Source organism: Manis pentadactyla, chromosome 5 (assembly GCF_030020395.1).
Source record: "Manis pentadactyla isolate mManPen7 chromosome 5, mManPen7.hap1, whole genome shotgun sequence".
Taxonomy (NCBI): Eukaryota; Metazoa; Chordata; class Mammalia; order Pholidota; family Manidae; genus Manis; species Manis pentadactyla.
In genome coordinates, this window is record NC_080023.1 from 130,795,613 (window position 1) to 130,815,678 (window position 20,066).

At 38.5% G+C, this 20,066-nt stretch overlaps 1 protein-coding gene across 8 annotated transcripts in view; it reads right to left on the reverse strand.

Moving 5' to 3' along the window:
• KIZ (kizuna centrosomal protein) overlaps window positions 1-20,066 on the reverse strand; it is a 146,518-nt gene that overhangs the window by 33,868 nt on the left and 92,584 nt on the right. For all 8 annotated transcript variants that reach the window (XM_057502671.1, XM_057502668.1, XM_057502669.1 and 5 more), the window contains one exon: window positions 3,792-3,939. In XM_057502671.1, coding sequence (XP_057358654.1) covers window positions 3,792-3,939 — 148 coding nt within the window. The remainder of the gene's footprint in view (window positions 1-3,791; window positions 3,940-20,066) is intronic.

Genomic DNA, 20,066 nt, shown 5'->3' on the forward strand with positions numbered 1-20,066 from the left:
TAAGAGACAGTGGATTATCCATACTGGGGCCTCTGAGCAGGCAACTGAAATGAAGAACACGTGGTGGCAGGCAAGGAAGTCACTTGTGACAAGTGGAAAAAAGGGAGCTTTGTACACAGTACAAACCTATTTATCAATGCATTAAAAACCATACAGTGCAACATCAATGGCAATTTTCTTTTCTCCTTTTTGCTTACTTTAATATTCCAAGTTTGTTTTTTTTCCTGCTAGTTTAAGAAAACATACACTACTCCCTAAAGAACCTATCATTTCTGTGATAGGTGTTACACAAAACAAGTGGAAAATAAATGTGAAAGCATTTAATACAATTAAATCCCCTTTTATGTGTTTATCAGTGCTGTTAATACAGATACAGAAAAGCAAGAGAATTAAAAACCCGGGTGTAGACAGCACATGACATTTCCCCTAACACACTGGTTTAACTGACCCTCTCTGAAGAACCTTCCTCTTGCACACTGAAGTAGTTTTTCAGTGTTTAAAGAGAAATCCAAGCATCATCCTTAAATTATCTAAATTCTGTGAGAAGGGGATTTTATGTATATAGCAGTTAAAAGAAAGGGGAAAGTATTCCTATGAAACAGCAAACAAGTATTCAAGAGATAAGATCAAGAAAACAGTCTGTCATTTAGGGAGAGGTGAAGGGACTTCTGTGACCAGTCACATGTCTTTCTGGAGGGGTGTGTGTGGGGGGATGGGACTGATCTAATCTAAGAGTGACATCAGCAAGCCACTCTGCTTTCCCTGGCGAAGTTTTCCTGGGTGCAAAGAGATACCACTTAGGAGAAAACACTTAGTGTTTTAATGAAGCACCCAACTCATTTTTTTTTTAAATAAGGCAATTACAAATTTTTCTGATTTAGAAGTATGCAGCTCAATTATGTAATTGCCTAATAGGTTATGCAGGTGCTGTGGATCTTATCTGGTCTCAAGAGAACATAATCCAAGTTTGGGTAGCTTTAATGATGTATTTACTCAAGAGATGGGATTGACTCCAGCTGACAGCAAGGGGACCCACAGGTAAACATCATTTACATGTGGCTGTTTAATTAGCCATTTACCCAAGAGATCAAAGTAAATATTTCTGAGCTTCATTAGACTCTTAACCAAGAAACTGCTAGTAGAGCTTTTCTTAAATTTTGAAAATCTCTTACTTTTAAGGTTTATCTGCAAAGAAATATTTAACCTATACTATTTACTAAATGTGTATATTGTTTCAGTACAGGGAAATAACTCAAAGATACTTGACTTGCTAATCATAAAAGGATGAGTAAACCAGAACAGTCCCAGAGCCCCCAAAGCAGTTTGTTGTAAAGCTCACAAGACTTGGCCTGCCCATATCATCTTGGCAACACTGTTCTTTAGGATTATGCACTTCTTCAGTCACAAGCTAATCGTTACAGAAATAGCCTGCTTAATTCTGTTTTAAGGAAAGATTTTGTCATTCATTTTTGGGTAATTTTTATGATTGCCACTAAGATGGGTTCACAATGATATAAAAAGGAACAAGCGAGGCAGAATATCTTTTGAATCATAAGTTCTTGATTGGGCAGTCCCCTTACCATTAATAATGGAGTTGTGATTTTAAAAATTATAAGTGGACTGGTTGCCTGGAAATTAGAATGTGTTTTCTAATATAAACAACACCTTAAAAAAAAGATAGAAAGCTAAGGGCTGTAGACCAATACTTATTTCACCCTAGACCTGGCTGAGATGTGATGTACTTAAAGTGAACAAGAATGCAAAACAGTATTGTTACAGAACAGCACTCAATAAAATGGACAACAAAACCTAAAAACATCCTTCTTAAGATCTACATTTATCAACAAATATGAAATGGGTCTAAAAAATACAGGTTCTGCTTTTCCTAAAAAATGCTATTCTTTCTTGAAGAACAGTCACACAAATGGTATCATCCCTCAAACAAAACTGTAGGTTATTTATTGAGTCACAAAATGTCACAAAATGAAAATGTGTGTAGGAAGGATAAACACAAGGTTGTCTTTGAAAATGGGCATGGGATCTGTGAGAAGCACAGACAAGGCTGTATTATATCTGTAATGGTTTTTTTCAGAAGAAGGACAGGGGAGAAGGAGGTTACAGAAAGGAGAGGAGGAGGAGGACAAGAGGGGAAGAAGAGGAAAGAGCAGGAAAGGGAGAAAAGGTGTGTGAAAGGGGGAGAGAAGTGGAGACTGGGGGGGGGGGAACAGGAGAGGAAGGGGTGGGAAGAGGGTGGGGAGAAAGAATGGGGGGGCGTTGAAACAAAAATGGTGCAATGGTCACGACACATGCAATTTGGGTTGGTGGGCATGGGATTGGTGGATTCATTCTATCGTTCTATGTGTGTATGTTTGAAATGCTTAAAAAAGTTCCTCTACTCTCTTTTAACTAAAGGAGCAAAGAAAGGGGGGCTTGAGAAGGACTGAGGTGCTCTGAAAGGCTTGAGGTGTGATGGTAGAGGCTCTGGACCACACAGCAACACAGGAGTATGACTCCAGTACAGAAGTGGTAAGGCTTGCCTCCAGGAGGGACACTGTGGAATTCCTGAATTTTGTGCATGATAAAAATGAAAAATTAAAAAGACCAAAGTCAAAGAACTCTATATGACATATAAGGATGAGAAAATATACTTTGAAACAGGGCACATTTACAAGACATTCAATTTTGAAGAAGGCAGCCATCTTTCTGAATACATGGGGAATTTTGCGGGGGATGGCAAAGACTAATGAAGGGAACACTAAATCTGGGCTTCTAGGTTCTCCCCTCACCCTCTCTGGGAATCTGCTCCATCAGTTTCCATTTTCTGTTCAGCATCTTCACACTCTCCCTCTGCCGCAGCTCCTAAATCAGGCCTCTCCTTGTCTTGCTGAACCACTGCTCCCTCCTCTGCTGTCTCAGCCCTAATCCAAGCAGATGAAATTCCCTAAGGCACTGTCTACAGCCCTGCTCAAAAAACTCTAGTGGCTTTCCAAAATCAACTGAATTTTAAACACAAACTCCCTAGCCTGGGTTGAACTCTGCACAACAGGACCCATGACTACATTGGACTTTCTTGCTCCCCACCCCATCCCTCTTTTGCCTGGAGCCACAGAGGACCAGAAGGTTCCATTTCCTGGGTCTGTTCTTTGGCTCATAACAGCCCTTCTTGGTCACCCCTGTCCTCCCTGCACCTCTGCTTCCACCTCAGTCTCAGCCTATCAAAATCCTGCCTGTCTTTGAAGGGTCACCTTACACACCTCTCATAAAGCCTGCCCTCATTGCTTCTCCAGATAGCTTGGGTCCTTGTCCCAAGTCCCATGTTCTTTGCCATTTTATTATTACATGTATCCCACTCTGCCATTTCCCAGAAGGAGGGGCTGTATTTTATCTGTTTTCTGCCAATGGATCTGGGCTGATGCCTGTGTACAGAAAATGGGTCAATACATATTTGCTGAATTGACATGAATGACCACACAGTATGTTTAAAGTATGGAGTGGAGAAAGAAAACGAGAATGCTATAAGATGCTTCTAAGTTCCTTGTACAATGTGGCAGTTATGTTTAATTAGGTCACCTCTAGGACCCAAATTAATTGTGTGCAAGGAGCTGAGATTCCTACACAAAACACCATGTAAAAGGCCCAAGACCACAAAGTTCAAACTCACCAACCACCCACAAAACCTCACTTATTACTTATTTTTTGAATATTTTAACCTTGTTAAGAATATGACTATATCCTCAAATGAATAATTTATACATCTTGAAACTTATTTAAAATAAATAAAAATCACTAACTCTTGTCCTCTGGTCCACGTTTTCAACTGGGAAAACTTCAGACAGCTTAGCTACCTCTTCTTTGATAGGATTATCATATTCTTTCAAGGAGGCAACATACTGACCCACTTGTGCACTGAGTAACTCTGAGGCTGATGATTCTTCAGATCTATAAGACAGAAACAAGAAAAACAATATAGATTTGTAGTATTGGGTTACTTAAGAGATTTCCACACTTTAAAGGCTTTATAATAAAATTAGTAAAAAGACAGTTTATTGAGAAAAGTCTAGAACTTCATATTATTCTGGTCTAAGGAAATTTCTGAGTCCAGTATCCTTTTTTCATTCATCCTTTAGTTTTATTTTATTTTGGTTATGACTTCACTGTTAAATGAGCTTTCTCAATCCTGGAATACCTGGAGAGCTTTGCAAAATCCAGGTACCTGGCACCACTCCTACAGTCTAGTAAAATGGGCCAGGGTGTGGCCCGGCCACTGGAATTAATATGCTGCCATGGTTTCAAATCATTGCATAGATGGTCAGGCTCCTTCTAAATGTGGTTAAGAAAAATCGATCACATTTCCATCTCCACAACAGTTTATCCCTGTTATACTCTTACTATGTCCTATTTATAATTAAAACAAAAGAGATACTACTAGGAATAAGTTAAAAAGTAAGCCTATATTGCTGCCTAGACTATGGTATTTAGAACCTAAATACCTAAAATAGAAACTTAAAAGGTTCCCAAAAAGGAATGTAAAACACATGTAAAAGAAACCAGGACCCTTTAGGGAAATGCCCTATTCCAGGTCCTGTTCCAGGGGCAGTAAATGTACAAGATAAGCTTGGAACACTGTGGCACAGCATAAGGTAAGGCAACTATTAAACACTAATGAGTAATGCCAGAAGGCCTAATGGTTGATATTGAAGGTCTCCCACTGGGACAATTTGAGCACCAAAAAGGATAATGACTACAATGGACTAAAACACAGCAAATACATAAAAATACATGAATTCACTTAAAAAGTTTTAAATACAATAAAAACCTCTGGATTGAGCCTTTAAAAGGATAGAAATCTTGTCATATGCTGTAACATAGATGAATCTTAAGGACTTTTTGCTAACTGAAATAAGCCAATGACAAAAATTCCTGATTCCACTTGCGTAAGGTACCTGGAACAGTTTAATTCACAGACACAGAAAACAGGATGGTGATTGCCAGGAGCTGGGGGGACGGCAAAGTGGACAGTTGTGTAATGGGGATAGAGTTTCAGTTTTGCATGATGAAAAAACTCTGGACATGACAATGTGAATGTACCAAACACTACTGAACTGTACACTTAAAAATGTCTACACTGGGCGAGAGGATTAAAGATGGCAGTGTGAGAGGTGAGACAGAGGTTCCTCCTAAAACTGCATATACTACGAAAACATAATTAATACAACTAAACCTGAAAGAGCAACAGGAAAGAGGACTGCACCAAACTGCATACACCTGGAGAAAAGAACAAACATCACGGAACAGGGTAATGTACCAAAGCTGTGGCCCGGAGGGACTCAAGCCTTTCCCCCACCCCAGCTCACCAGCAGGAGGAAGAGAAACAGAGCAGTAAGGGAGTGGAGGCCTGGGACTGCTGAATACCTAAATCTGGAGATCTGCTCTGGGAGAACAAACCTACATTTCATGGTGCTTGCATGGTACTCGGGTGATTAGGGGGTTGGAAAGCTAAGACAGGCAGAATTCCTGGAGAGACTGAGATTCCAGCTACATGTGGAAAACAGGGATCCATATCTGGCTGCACTGGGACAAAAGAAAGGCAGGCAGTCTGAGAGACTTCCTAACAGCAAGAGGGCTCCTAAAGGGGCAAGGATTCCACAGAGCTTGCTGCTCAGGAGAAAGGAAAGGTAGACAAAATTGACTGGGTGCACTCTGCCCAGCAGGTTGGGAGCTTTCATGATCTTCAGGAGCTCCAGCTCCCTAGCTGGCTACACAGCTCCAAGGGACCCCCTCCATGACAGGCAGCCTACTGCATCTTTCTCCTGGCAAGACCCACCTGGGTCACAAACCAGCACACCCTACCCTGGCGTTAGGCCAGCCAGAGGGAGGACATGTCTACAGCAACTACAAACGCAAAGCATACAGGCTTATACCTGTGTGCTCGGCCCACTGGTTCAGGCAGTGGAGACAGGCATAGCAGCCAGGAAGCAGGAAACAGCTCTTTCCACCCCTCAGGCACCAATACCACTCCCCTGCAACCCATGACATTGCTTCAGGGGCTGAGCAGGTCCAGAGAGTAGAGCTTCTGGGCACTAGAGGGTGCCATATACAAATAGGAAAGGCCAAAGGAACCTGATTCAGAGTAAAATTATGAATACAACTCCTGAGAAGGATTTAAATGATATCGTCCTCATTAATTTTCCTGAAAGGGATTTCAAAATAAAAATCATTAACATGCTCATGGAGGCACAGAAAAATATTCAAGAACTTAGGAATGAATTCCAGTCAAAGATCCAATCATTGAAGAGCACAATGGAGGGTACTAAAAGCAGATTAGATACGGTGGAGGAGACGATAAATGAAATAGAAATTAGAGAAGAGGAATACAAAGAAGCTGAGGCACAGAGAGTAAAAAGGATCTCTAAGAATGAAAGAATATTGAGAGAACTGTGTGACCAATCCAAACAGAACAATATTCACATTATAGGGGTACCAGAAGAAGAAGAAGAGAGAAAAAGGGATAGAAAGTGTCTTTGAGGAGGTAATTGCTGAAAACTTCCCCAATCTGGGGAAAGAGATATTTCACAAGCCATGGAGATCCACAGATCTCCCAACACAAAGGACTCAAGGAAGACAACACCAAGACATATAGTAATTGAAATGGCAAAGATCAAGGAAAAGATAGACTATTAAAAGCAGCCAGAGAGAGAAACAAGATCACATACAAAGGAAAGCCCATCAGGCTATCATCAGACTTCTCAGCAGAAATCTTACAGGCCAGAAGTGAGTGACATGATGTATTTAATATAATGAAGCAGATGGGCCTCAAATGAAGATTACTTTATCTGGCAAGATTATCATTAAAATTTGAAGGAGGTATTAAACAATTTCCAAATAAGCAAAAGCAGAGAGAATTTACCTCCCACAAACCATCTCTACAGTGTATTTTGGAGGGACTGTTATAGATGGAAGTGTTTCTAAAGTTTAATAGCTGTCACCAGAGGTAATGAAACCACAGTAAAGAAAGTAGAACAGCTAATTACTAAGGAAATGCAAAATTAAATTAACAATTCCCAAAGTCAATCAAGGGATAGACAAAGAGTACAGAATATGATATCTAATATATAAAGAATAGAGGAGGAAGAAAAAGGAGGAGAAAAAAAAAGTTTATATTGTGTTTGTAATAGCATATTAAGTGAGTTAAGTTAGAATCTTAGATAGTAAGGAACTTAACCTTGAACCTTTGGTAACCATGAATCTAAAGCCTGCAATGGCGATAAGTACATACCTATTGATAATCACCCTAAATGTAAATGGACTGAATGCACCAATCAAAAGACACAGAGTCAGTGAATGGATAAAAAAATAAAACCCATCTATATGCTGCCTACAAGAGACTCACTTTAAATCCAAAGACATACACAGACTAAAAGTGAAGGGATGAAGAAAGATATTTCACGCAACTAATAGAGAGAAAAAAGCAGGAGTTGCAGTACTTGTATCAGACAAAATAGACTTCAAAACAAAGGAAGTCACAAGAGACAAAGAAGGACATTACATAATGATAAAGGGGTCAATCCAAGATGAAGATATAACCCTTATAAATATCTATGCATCCAACACAGGAGCACCTACTTATGTGAAACAAATACTAACAGAATTAAAAGGAGAAATAGAATGCAATACATTTATTCTAGGAGACTTCAATACTCCACTCATTCTGAAGGACAGATCCACCAGACAGAAAATAAGTAAGGAGACAGAGGCACTGAACAACACATTAGAACAGATGGACCTAACAGACATCTACAAAACTCTACACCCAAAAGCAGCAGAATACACATTCTTCTCAAGTGCACATGGAACATTTTCAAGCGTAGATCATATACTAGGCCATAAAAAGAGCCTCAGTAAATTCAAAAAGACTGAAATTGTACCAACCAGTTTCTCAGACCACAAAGGTATGAAACTAGAAATAAATTACACACAAAGAAAATGAAAAATTCCACAAACACATGGAAGCTTCACAACACGCTCCTAAACAACCAAAGGATCAATGACCAAATAAAAACAGAGATCAAGCAATATATGGAGACAAATGACCAAATGACAATAATTCAACAACACAAAATCTGTGGGATGAAGCGAAGGCTGTGCTAAGAGGAAAGTATATTGCAATACAGGCCTTCCTCAGGAAAGAAGAACAATCCCATATGAGCAGTCTAATCTCACAATTTAACAAAACTAGAAAAAGAAGAACAACTGAGGCCCAAAGTCAGTAGAAGGAGGGACATAATAAAGATTAGAGCATAAATAAATAAAATCAAGAAGAATATAACAACAGAAAGAATCAATGAAAGCAAGAGCTGGTTCTTTGAGAAAATAAACAAAATAGATAAGCCACTAGCCAGACTTATCAAGAAAAAAAGAGTCTACTCACATAAACAGAATCAGAAATGAGAAAGGAAAAATCACTACAGACATCACAGAAATACAAAGAATTATTAGAGAATACTGTGAAAAATTATATGCTAACAAACAGGATAAACTAGAAGAAATGGACAACTTTGTAGAAAAATACAGCCTTCCAAGGCTTACCCAGAAAGAAACAGAAAATCTGAACACACCAATTGCCAGCAACAAAATTGAACTGGTAATCAAAAAGCTACCTAAGAACAAAACTCCTGGACCAGATGGCTTCACCGCTGAATTTTATCAAATATTACTGAAGACCTAATACTCACCCTCCTCAAAGTTTTCCAAAGAGTAAAAGAGGGAATTCTTCCAAACTCATTCTATGAGGCCAGCATCACTCTAATACCAAAACCACAAAAAAAAGAAAATTACAGACCAATATCCCTGATGAACAAAGATGTAAAAATACTCAACAAAATATTAGCAAACCAAATTCAAAAATATATCAAAAAGATCATCCATCATGATCAAGTAGGATTTATTCCAGGGATGCAAGGATGGTACAACATTCAAAAATCCATCAACATCATCTATCACATCAACAAAAAGAAGGACAGAAACCACATGATCATCTCCATAGATGCTGAAAAAGCATTTGACAATATTCAACATCCATTCATGATAAAAACTCTCAATAAAATGGGTATAGAGGGCAAGTACCTCGACATAATAAAGGCCATATATGACAAACCCACAGCCAACATTACACTTAACAGCGAGAAGCTGAAAGCTTTTCCTTTAAGATGGGGAACAAGACAAGGATGCCCACTCTCCCCACTTCTATTCGACATAGTACTGGAGGTCCTAGTCACGACAATCAGACAACACAAAGAAATAAAAGGCATCCAGATAGGCAAGGAAGAAGTTAAACTGTCACCATTTGCAGATGACATGATATTGTATATAAAAAACCCTAAGAAATCCACTCTAAAACTACTAGATCTAATATCTGAATTCAGCAAAGTTGCAGGATACAAAATTAATACACAGAAATCTGTGGCATTCCTATACGCTAACAATGAAGTAGCAGAAAGAGAAATCAGGAAAATAATTCCATTCACAATTGCATCAAAAAGAATAAAATACCTAGGAATAAACCTAATGAAGGAAGTGAAAGACGTATACTCTGAAAACTACAAGACACTCATGAGAGAAATTAAAGAAGACACCAATAAATGGAAACACATCCTGGGTGCCTGGATAGGAAGAATTAATATTATCAAAATGACCATCCTGCCTAAAGCAATCTACAGATTCAATGAAATTCCATCAAAATACCAACAGAATTCTTCAAAAAACTAGACAAAATTGTTCTAAAATTCATATGGAACCACAAAAGACCCTGAATAACCAAAGCAATATGGAGAAGGAAGAATTAAGCAGGGGGGATTTTGCTCCCCAACTTCAAGCTCTACTACAAAGCCATAGTAATCAAGACAATTTGGGACTGGTACAAGAACAGACCCATAGATCAATGGAACAGACTAGAGAGCCCTGATATAAATCCACACGTATATGGTTAACTAATATATGAAAAGGAGCCATGGACATACAATGGGGAAAAAACAGCCTCTTCAACAGCTTGTGTTGGCAAAACTGGATTATTGTTTAACCCCATACACAAAAGTAAACTCAAAATGGATCAAACACCCAAATGTAAGTCATGAAACCATAAAGCTTTTAGAAGACAACATAGACAAAAATCTCCTGAATATAAGCATGAGCAACTTCTTCCTGAACGCATCTCCTGGCGCAAGGGAAACAAAAGCAAAAATGAACTCATGGGACAACATCAGACTAAAAAGTTTCTGTATGACAAAGGACACCATCAACAGAACAAAAAGGCATCCTACAGTATGGGAGAATATATTTGTAAATGACATATCCAACAAGGGGTTAACATCCAAAATATATAAAGAATTCACATGCCTCAACACCCAAAAAGCAAATAACCCAATTAAAAAATGGGTGGAGTACATGAAGAGACAATTCTCCACAGAAGAAATTCAGAAGGGCAACAGACACATGAAAAGATGCTCCACATCACTAATCATCAGGGAAATGCAAATTAAAACCACAAGGAGATATCACCTCACACCAGTAAGGATGGCCAGCATTGAAAAGACTAAGAACAATAAATGCTGGTGAGGATGTGGAAAAAGGGAACCCTCCTACACTGCTGGTGGGAATGTAAGCTAGTTCAACCATTGTTGAAAGCAATATGAAGGTTCCTCAAAAAACTAAAAATAGAAATACCATTTGACCCGGGAATCCCACTCCTTGGAATTTACCCAAAGAATACAACTTCTCAAATTCAAAAAGACATATGCACCCCTATGTTTACTGCAGCACTATTTACAATAGCCAAGATTTGGAAGCAATCTAAGTGTCCATCAGTAGATGAATGGATAAAGAAGATGTGGTACATATACACAATGGAATACTATTCAGCCATAAGAAAGAAACCAATCCTACCATTTGCAACAACATGGATGGAGCTCAAGGATATTATGCTCAGTGAAATAAGCCAGGTGGAGAAAGACATGTGCCAAATGATTTCCCTCATTTGTGGAGTATACCATCGAAGGAAAACTGAAGGAACAAAATAGCCACAGACTCACAGACTCCAAGAAGGAACTAGTGGTTACCAAAGGGAGGGGTTTGGGAGGGCGGGCAGGGAGGGAGGGAGAAGGGGATTGAGGGGTATTATGTGTAGTACACATGGTATGGTGGATCACGGGGAAAACGGTGCAGCACAGAGAAGGCAAATAGTGAATCTGTGGCATCTTACTACACTGATGGAGGGTACCCTTACTACATTGGGGTATGGGTGGGGACTTGATAATATGGGTAAATGTAGTAACCACATTGGTTTTTCATGTGAAGCCTTCATAAAAGTGTATATCAATAATACCTTAATAAAAAATTTTCAAAAAATGGCTATAGCAGTAAATCTTATGTATGTTTTACCACATTTAAAGATATAAACCAACTAACCAACCAACCTAGAGGCTGCTACAGGGCAACAACCCGTTATTCTGAAGACTGTAAAGTAAAGGGATTAAATCAAGCATTTATCTTGCCTTTGCAGTCAAAATATGCATTTCAGAGTTACCAAGTAGTTGATGGAAAAAGTTCTCACAGCTAATAAATGCAGACAAAAGAATGAATTAGAAAAATCACCATTTATTTAAGTCCAAATTAATGAACACTTCTAGGAACTGACTGTAACTTTGTGAAAATTGCACAGCAGTTTTATACTATAGGCATGAGTTAGCCAACACTTGAAACCACAGCTCAGTCTTAGCACCACTCACAGTGGGACGACCAGACTCATGTGCTGCCTGCGAGGATGTGTGAGCACTACATATGACGTTGTCTTGCCAAAATAACTGGCCTGCTATATATCACGTACTTGGATTGAACCAACAGTTTACAGGTGATATTGGTCCTGATCCACAAAGCAAATGGAGAAAGACTTTTTTGAGATAAAGCCAACTGACAAGGAGTAGGTATTAAAGAATCTTGTCAAATGGTAATGTATTAAATCCTTATATATTAGAGATATAAGTATTTGTGAGTAGTTGTAAGTAAACTATGTTGTCTGTTTTAAACTAAGGTGTGGAACAAAGGTGTGGATGAGGGAAAGAGATATGATGAGATCAACAAAATGCTGACTATTGGTGGATATGGGTGAGGGGTACATGGGAGTTCATTCTACTGTTAATCTGCTTTTATTAATTTGTTTTGAAAATTTCAAAGTGAAAAGTTAAAAAAACAGTGTACTAATGTCTGCAACTTACTTAGAAAAGCATAAAAATAAGAGGCTGAGATTGAGGGATGGAAGTATGGAAACACAGATGTGGGAGTGCAAACAAAACATCATTGGTAGAATCTGGACTATTTTTCTGTGTGCTGGGAAATTTTCATAACAAAATGTTTGGGAAAAAAGTAACTCTAGGTACATCAGAACCTTCTTTAATAAGTAACTGTTACAACCTTTGCCTGACCAAACCCTAGTTTTTTCCCAATAATTGAATAAAATGGGATGAGTTATCAGGATTCTTGAATTTACAGAAAACTTACCAGATTGACTCTATGTTTTCTGGCTGGTTTGGTAGAAAAGTCCCTGTAGTAACTTGCTTTCCTTAGTTCTGTCCAGGCCTCACTGATGTCATAATGCTACCCAATTCCTTTGTTCTGATTCTATGTAAATGAGGCAACCTTTGCATCTGCACTTGGTTTCACAACAGATTTCCCTACTGGGAAAATACAATTACAGGCCATCAGCAAATTCTAGTCCATTTAGCCATTATGTTTCTCACAATCAGTAAATCAATTGTGTTTCTGGTCTGAAAGCATGTTTAGTTAGGTTGAATTAAACTTAAAAACTAGATGAATTAGGATAAATTAAATTAGTTAAATTAGTTGGGTTGGATCAAATCATCAGAGGCCAGTCTCTCTAGTGACTGATAACACATGATTTCTGTACAGGCAAGGTCAAGTCAAGACTCTGGTTACCAATATCCCTGCCAACTGTGACCAACCTTTGGGTTCTGGCATGAAGTAACTAGCTAAGGTTTCCCATAGTTATACATATTTCACAGAAGGACAAAACCCATTAATTGAGTCACATAGGCTCAAAGAGCAAATGAGCTATTGAAGGAGGTACAGCACCTAGAATTTGTGACTTCTGAACAGTTATGTCAACAGTTAAAGCACAAAACCAGGCTTTCTTGCAGATTTGTTTTAGGACAGGTTAGGCAAGAAATGTGAGAGCCATGATTGCCCTTGCCTGGAGTTTGCCCATGGTTCTATATAAATGCACCAAATCAGAAAATCTGCAAAGTGGTACAATGTATTAAAGGAGTTTTTTTTCTCTTTGTCCACTTTCCATCAGAAAATTTATAACATTAATGCCACATAGAAAAAAATGTTTGATGTCAGCTAAATTAGATACTCTTCTAATTAAAAATATAATTAAATAAATAGTCTATAATTTCCTACTTGGAAAGGCTTCCAATCACAGAACTGTAGTTTAGACAAATATGCCAGCATTTCCTAATTACAACGAATTTACAACAGATTAGAAATTTGACCAAAGTTTTAAGTGAAAAGTAATAAATATCTTGAATTTTACTCTGACCATAGGCAGATTAAAATAAAGAGGCTTTTACATACTGTAATCCAAACAACATAAACCTGATTCAATTTTTCAGCATGATTCTGACAGCACAACTGGGCAGTTGTACCTGAAAGGTGACACTACCAGAGAAAATTAATTACTTGCATCTGGAAAAAAAATTAAATGGGTAGTTTCATTATTTTCGTATTAGATAAACTACTTATTAAATCATTTTTATGTTAAAATATGATTTTTAGAAGGCAACAATGAACAAACTTTTTATCAATTACTTCAAATGACATAAATTATATTTCAATAATTCCTAATTGTCTAAAATAATGATTTGGTCCTCCATCTAATAATACTGAACCATTCATATGAAGGTCTTTGAACACTTAATCCTTGAATATAACAAAAACTGATAATGATGATAGGAATGGTTTTGTTCTTTTTCCTTTAAGTTGCTTCATTTTGTGGGCTGGAAATCAGAAGTCTTTGCACTTTTAGACTATACTATGGGGCAGATGTTCCATTTTACAGATGCAATTTAAGTAAAGAGAGATGTCAACAGCCATGGTTTGTTCAACGGGCCCAAGCAAGGCTGCTGTCACCAAACACAGCTCTATTTACCAGGCTTTAAGTAATTTATAACTTGTTAGAGGCTTCTCACTTTGCCTGGCTTAGAATTCTATGGCATCAGAGTCATTAACAATTGAGGAACAAAGGTAGATTATTCTCTCCAAATCTGTTTCTGGGAGAGTTTGTCAAACTGACTAGTTGACTGTTGTGGTCCAAGGGGTATTATGAGGCAGACGGGAATATCTCACTTAGGTAGGTACCCAGCAATAACTCCCGGGTACTGAGGGACACAGGGAGTGGCTAGAGCAAGGAGGGCAATGGCAGCCTAATGATGGTTAAAACCTGTTAGAAAGAATCTGTATTTCAAGACCCAACTACTTGACTCTCAAAGGTCACAGAAACACTGGGCACTTTTCCCAAGGCTAAAGAGTGAACCAATGACCATCTGTATGCATTAAACAGCATCCCCAGTTACAACACCCCGAGCAAGTCTAATGGCAACTGAACATAACACTGACATTAGTAACCATTCGATTTCTTTATCTGACTTTGAAAAATAATTATGGTAAGGAAACAGTCTTGAAGGCTCTAGATATTAATTTTAAAATTTGTGTTGGTCATAAAGAAAGATAATTTCTTAGGGGAGGCTGATTTATACATAACTGTAGATCAATAGTCATGTAAAATGCAACCTTTCATAATGAAAATCAATGTTCTATTATGCATGTTGAGAACTGTAACAAATGTGAGTCTAGTAGATATAGATATTATAGCTGATCAGCCACAATCACAGTTTGGCAGCCCTGCCTGAGAGAGCCACACAGTGAATCATTCAGTCTAACAAGTCTGTTTGCACCCAGGATTATAAATTCATGGGCTCTCTATGCCATATACCACACAGTGTTCATGCCAAATAGTATATCAACATATATACAAGGCAGAGAGAGAAACAAGGGCCAGGTTAAAGGGTCTTCCAGCACACAATCGCCAGATGACCTAGAGAATGCAGAGAGACTCCTCCCAAGCCAGCACCTTCCATCACCTTGAGAAGGAGGATTTTAAGACTGCTGTTTTTTTTGTGTGTGTGTGAGGGCATCTCTCATATTTATTGATCAAATGGTTGTTAACAACAATAAAATTCTGTATAGGGGAGTCAATGGCTCAATGCACAATCATTAATCCACCCCAAGCCTAATTTTCATCAGTCTCCAATCTTCTGAGGCATAACAAACAAGTTCTTACATGGAGAACAAATCCTTACATAGTAAGTTCTTACATGGTGAACAGTACAAGGGCAGCCATCACAGAAACCTTCGGTTTTGCTCATGCATTATGAACTATAAACAGTCAGTTCAAATATAAATATTCATTTGATTTTTATACTTGATTTATATGTGGATACCACATTTCTCTCTTTATTATTATTATTTTTAATAAAATGCTGAAGTGGTAGGCAGATACAAGATAAAGGTAGAAAACATAGTCTAGTGTTGTAAGAGAGCAAATGTAGATGATCAGGTGTGTGCCTGTAGACTATGTGTTAATCCAAGCTAGACAAGGGCAATAAAACATCCACGTATGCAGAAGATTTCTCTCACAATGGGGGGGTGAGGTTCTAAGCCTCACCTCTGTTGATCCCCAATTTCTCACCTGATGACCCCCCTGCGACTGTGCCTGTCTTAGGTTGTTCCTCCCTTGAGGAATCTTACCCGTCTCTGGCTAACCAGTCACCTTCCAGGGCCATACAGGGAAATGTAAAGTTGGTAAGTGAGAGAGAAGCCTTATTGTTTGAAATGGTTAGCTTTTTATTTCTTTGCATATTTATGCCCTGTAGCTTCTATGCCCAGCATTTGTCTTGAGGTATCTTTACCACTTGGAAGAATTATGATACTCGGTAAATTTGATATGAGGCACGAATTCTATTTAAGGTTTGTAATTAGGAAGGAAGAAGAAAAGCTATAGAAGTAGCAGGCGGCAGAAAACATGGGAAGATTATTTCTTTGACATGTCTTCTTGTAGAGTAACTTCAGCATGTATAGGTTTTAAACTACTACTTAAATTGCGCACACACATTAACATAATAGGAGTATAGTTACATAACCAAAGCATACCTGTAATTACCAGCCATCTCCAGTGAAACCAAGAAAACCAGTTAGGCAGCTTAGGCATTTGTGAAAACTTATCTATGATATGGTGGATATTGTCCAACTGAACTTGAACAGTCTGAGAGAAATCAGACAAATTAAAACAACCCATTCCTGGGGAATGTTCACATCCCTTATGTTCTTTTAACAGTAAATAGTCTGTAGTTGTAAGATTTTGGAGCGCTACAATTTGCACTTCTCCTAATTCTTGATTGAGTTCCAACAGTATAGATCCAGTCAAATTTGTTGTTTTACTGTATGCACAGGCCAGCTTAGATATCTCCTTCCTCATTCCCATGGCAAGTCCAGGAACTGGTGGGATGAGTGCATCTACAGCTGTAGCAGTGCGTGGATCTTTGTTGGGGTTTTTTGATGATCATCTTCTGGCATGAGTCTTCCAGAGAGTGCTGATGTTGGAAGTTCTTTTTCATATCGTATCTTAGTTCATTTTCTGGGTAGCCCAATTAGGCTTTGATCCTCTGTATAAACACAAACAGACCCTTTGCCTACACTTTTATATGCCCTTTATACCCTTGTGTAGAACTCATTGGAGGTTACCACACAGGAACTGCCCTTTTTTTCTTTTTTGGTATCACTAATCTACACTTACATGATGAATATTATATTTACTAGGCTCTCCCTATACCAGGACCCCCTATAAACCCCTTTACAGTCACTGTCCATCAGCATAGCAAAATGTTGTAGAATCACTACTTGCCTTCTCTGTGTTGTACAGCCCTCCCTTTTCTCCTACCCCCCCATGCATGCTAATCTTAATAACCCCCTACTTCTCCCCCTCCTTATCCCTCCATACCCACCCATCCTCCCCAGTCCCTTTCCCTTTGGTACCTGTTAGTCCATTCTTGAGTTCTGTGATTCTGCTGCTGTTTTGTTCCTTCAGTTTTTCCTTTGTTCTTATATTCCACAGATAAGTGAAATCATTTGGTATTTCTCTTTCTCCGCTTGGCTTGTTTCACTGAGCATAATACCCTCCAGCTCCATCCATGTTGCTGCAAATGGTTGGATTTGCCCTTTTCTTATGGCTGAGTAGTATTCCATTGTGTATATGTACCACATCATCTTCTTTATCCATTCATCTACTGATGGACATTTAGGTTGTTTCCAATTCTTGGCTATTGTAAATAGTGCTGCGATAAACATAGGGGTGCATCTGTCTTTCTCAAACTTGATTGCTGCGTTCTTAGGGTAAATTCCTAGGAGTGCAATTCCTGGGTCAAATGGTAAGTCTGTTTTGAGCATTTTGATGTACCTCCATACTGCTTTCCACAATGGTTGAACTAACTTACATTCCCACCAGCAGTGTAGGAGGGTTCCCCTTTCTCCACAGCCTCACCAACATTTGTTGTTGTTTGTCTTTTGGATGGCAGCCATCCTTACTGGTGTGAGGTGATACCTCATTGTAGTTTTAATTTGCATTTCTCTGATAATTAGCGATGTGGAGCATCTTTTCATGTGTCTGTTGGCCATCTGTATTTCTTTTTTGGAGAACTGTCTGTTCAGTTCCTCTGCCCATTTTTTAATTGGGTTATTTGATTTTTGTTTGTTGAGGCGTGTGAGCTCTTTATATATTCTGGACGTCAAGCCTTTATCGGATGTGTCATTTTCAAATATATTCTCCCATACTGTAGGGTTCCTTTTTGTTCTATTGATGGTGTCTTTTGCTGTACAGAAGCTTTTCAGCTTAATATAGTCCCACTTATTCATTTTTGCTGTTGTTTACCTTGCCCGGAGAGATATGTTCAAGAAGAGGTCACTCATGTTTATGTCTAAGAGGTTTTTGCCTATGTTTTTTTCCAAGAGTTTAATGGTTTCATGACTTACATTCAGGTCTTTGATCCATTTTGAGTTTACTTTTGTATATGGGGTTAGACAATGGTCCAGTTTCATTCTCCTACATGTAGCTGTCCAGTTTTGCCAGCACCATCTTTTGAAGAGACTGTAATTTCGCCATTGTATGTCCATGGCTCCTTTATCAAATATTAATTGACCATATATGTCTGGGTTAATGTCTGGATTCTCTAGTCTGTTCCATTGGTCTGTGGCTCTGCTCTTGTGCCAGTACCAAATTGTCTTGGTTACTATGGCTTTATAGTAGAGCTTGAAGTTGGGGAGTGAGATCCCCCCTACTTTCTTCTTCTTTCTCAGGATTGCTTTGGCTATTCGGGGTCTTTGGTGTTTCCATATGAATTTTTGAATTATTTGTTCCAGTTCATTGAAGAATGTTGCTGGTAGTTTCATAGGGATTGCATCAAATCTGTATATTGCTTTGGGCAGGATGGCCATTTTGACGATATTAATTCTTCCTAGCCACGAGCATGGGATGAGTTTCCATCTGTTAGTGTCCCCTTTAATTTCTCTTAAGAGTGACTTGTAGTTTTCAGAGTATAAGTCTTTCACTTCCTTGGTTAGGTTTATTCCTAGGTATTTTATTTTTTTGATGCAACTGTGAATGGAGTTGTTTTCCTGATTTCTCTTTCTGTTGGTTCATTGTAAGTGTATAGGAAAGCCACAGATTTCTGTGTGTTGATTTTGTATCCTGCAACTTTGCTGTATTCCGACATCAGTTCTAGTAGTTTTGGGGTGGAGTCTTTAGGGTTTTTTATGTACAGTATCATATCATCTGCTAAAAGTGACATTTTAACTTCTTCTTTACCAATCTGGATTCCCTGTATTTCTTTGTTTTGTCTGATTGCCGTGGCTAGGACCTCCAGTACTATGCTAAATAACAGTGGAGAGAGTGGGCATCCCTGTCTAGTTCCCGATCTCAGAGGAAATGCTTTCAGCTTCTCGCTGTTCAATATAATGTTGGCTGAGGGTTTATCATAGATGGCCTTTATTATGTTGAGGTACTTGCCCTCTATTCCCATTTTGCTGAGAGTTTTTATCATGAATGGATGTTGAACTTTGTCAAATGCTTTTTCAGCATCTATGGAGATGTTCATGTGGTTTTTGTCTTTCTTTTTGTTGATGTGGTGGATGATGTTGATGGACTTTCGAATGTTGTACCATCCTTGCATCCCTGGGATGAATCTCACTTGGTCATGGTGTATGATCCTTTTGATGTATTTTTGAATTCGGTTTGCTAATATTTTGTTGAGTATTTTTGCATCTACATTCATCAGGGATATTGGTCTGTAGTTCTCTTTTTTGGTGGGGTCTTTGCCTGGTTTTGGTATTAGGGTGATGTTGGCTTCATAGAATGAGTTTGGGAGTATCCCCTCCTCCTCTATTTTTTGGAAAACTCTAAGGAGAATGGGTATTATGTCTTCCCTGTATGTCTGATAAAATTCCGAGGTAAATCCATCTGGCCCGGGGGTTTTGTTCTTTGGTAGTTTTTTGACTACCGCTTCAATTTCGTTGCTGGTAATTGGTCTGTTTAGATTTTCTGTTTCTTTCTGGGTCAGTCGTGGAAGGTTGTATTTTTCTAGGAAGTTGTCCATTTCTCCTAGGCTTCCCAGCTTGTTAGCATATAGGTTTTCATAGTATTCTCCAATAATTCTTTGTATTTCTGTGGGGTCCGTCGTGATTTTTCCTTTCTCATTTCTGATACTGTTGATTTGTGTTGACTCTCTTTTCTTCTTAATAAGTCTGGCTAGAGGCTTATCTATTTTGTTCATTTTCTCGAAGAACGAGCTCTTGGTTTCATTGATTTTTGCTACTGTTTTATTCTTCTCAATTTTATTTATTTCTTCTCTGATCTTTATTATGTCCCTCCTTCTGCTGACCTTAGGCCT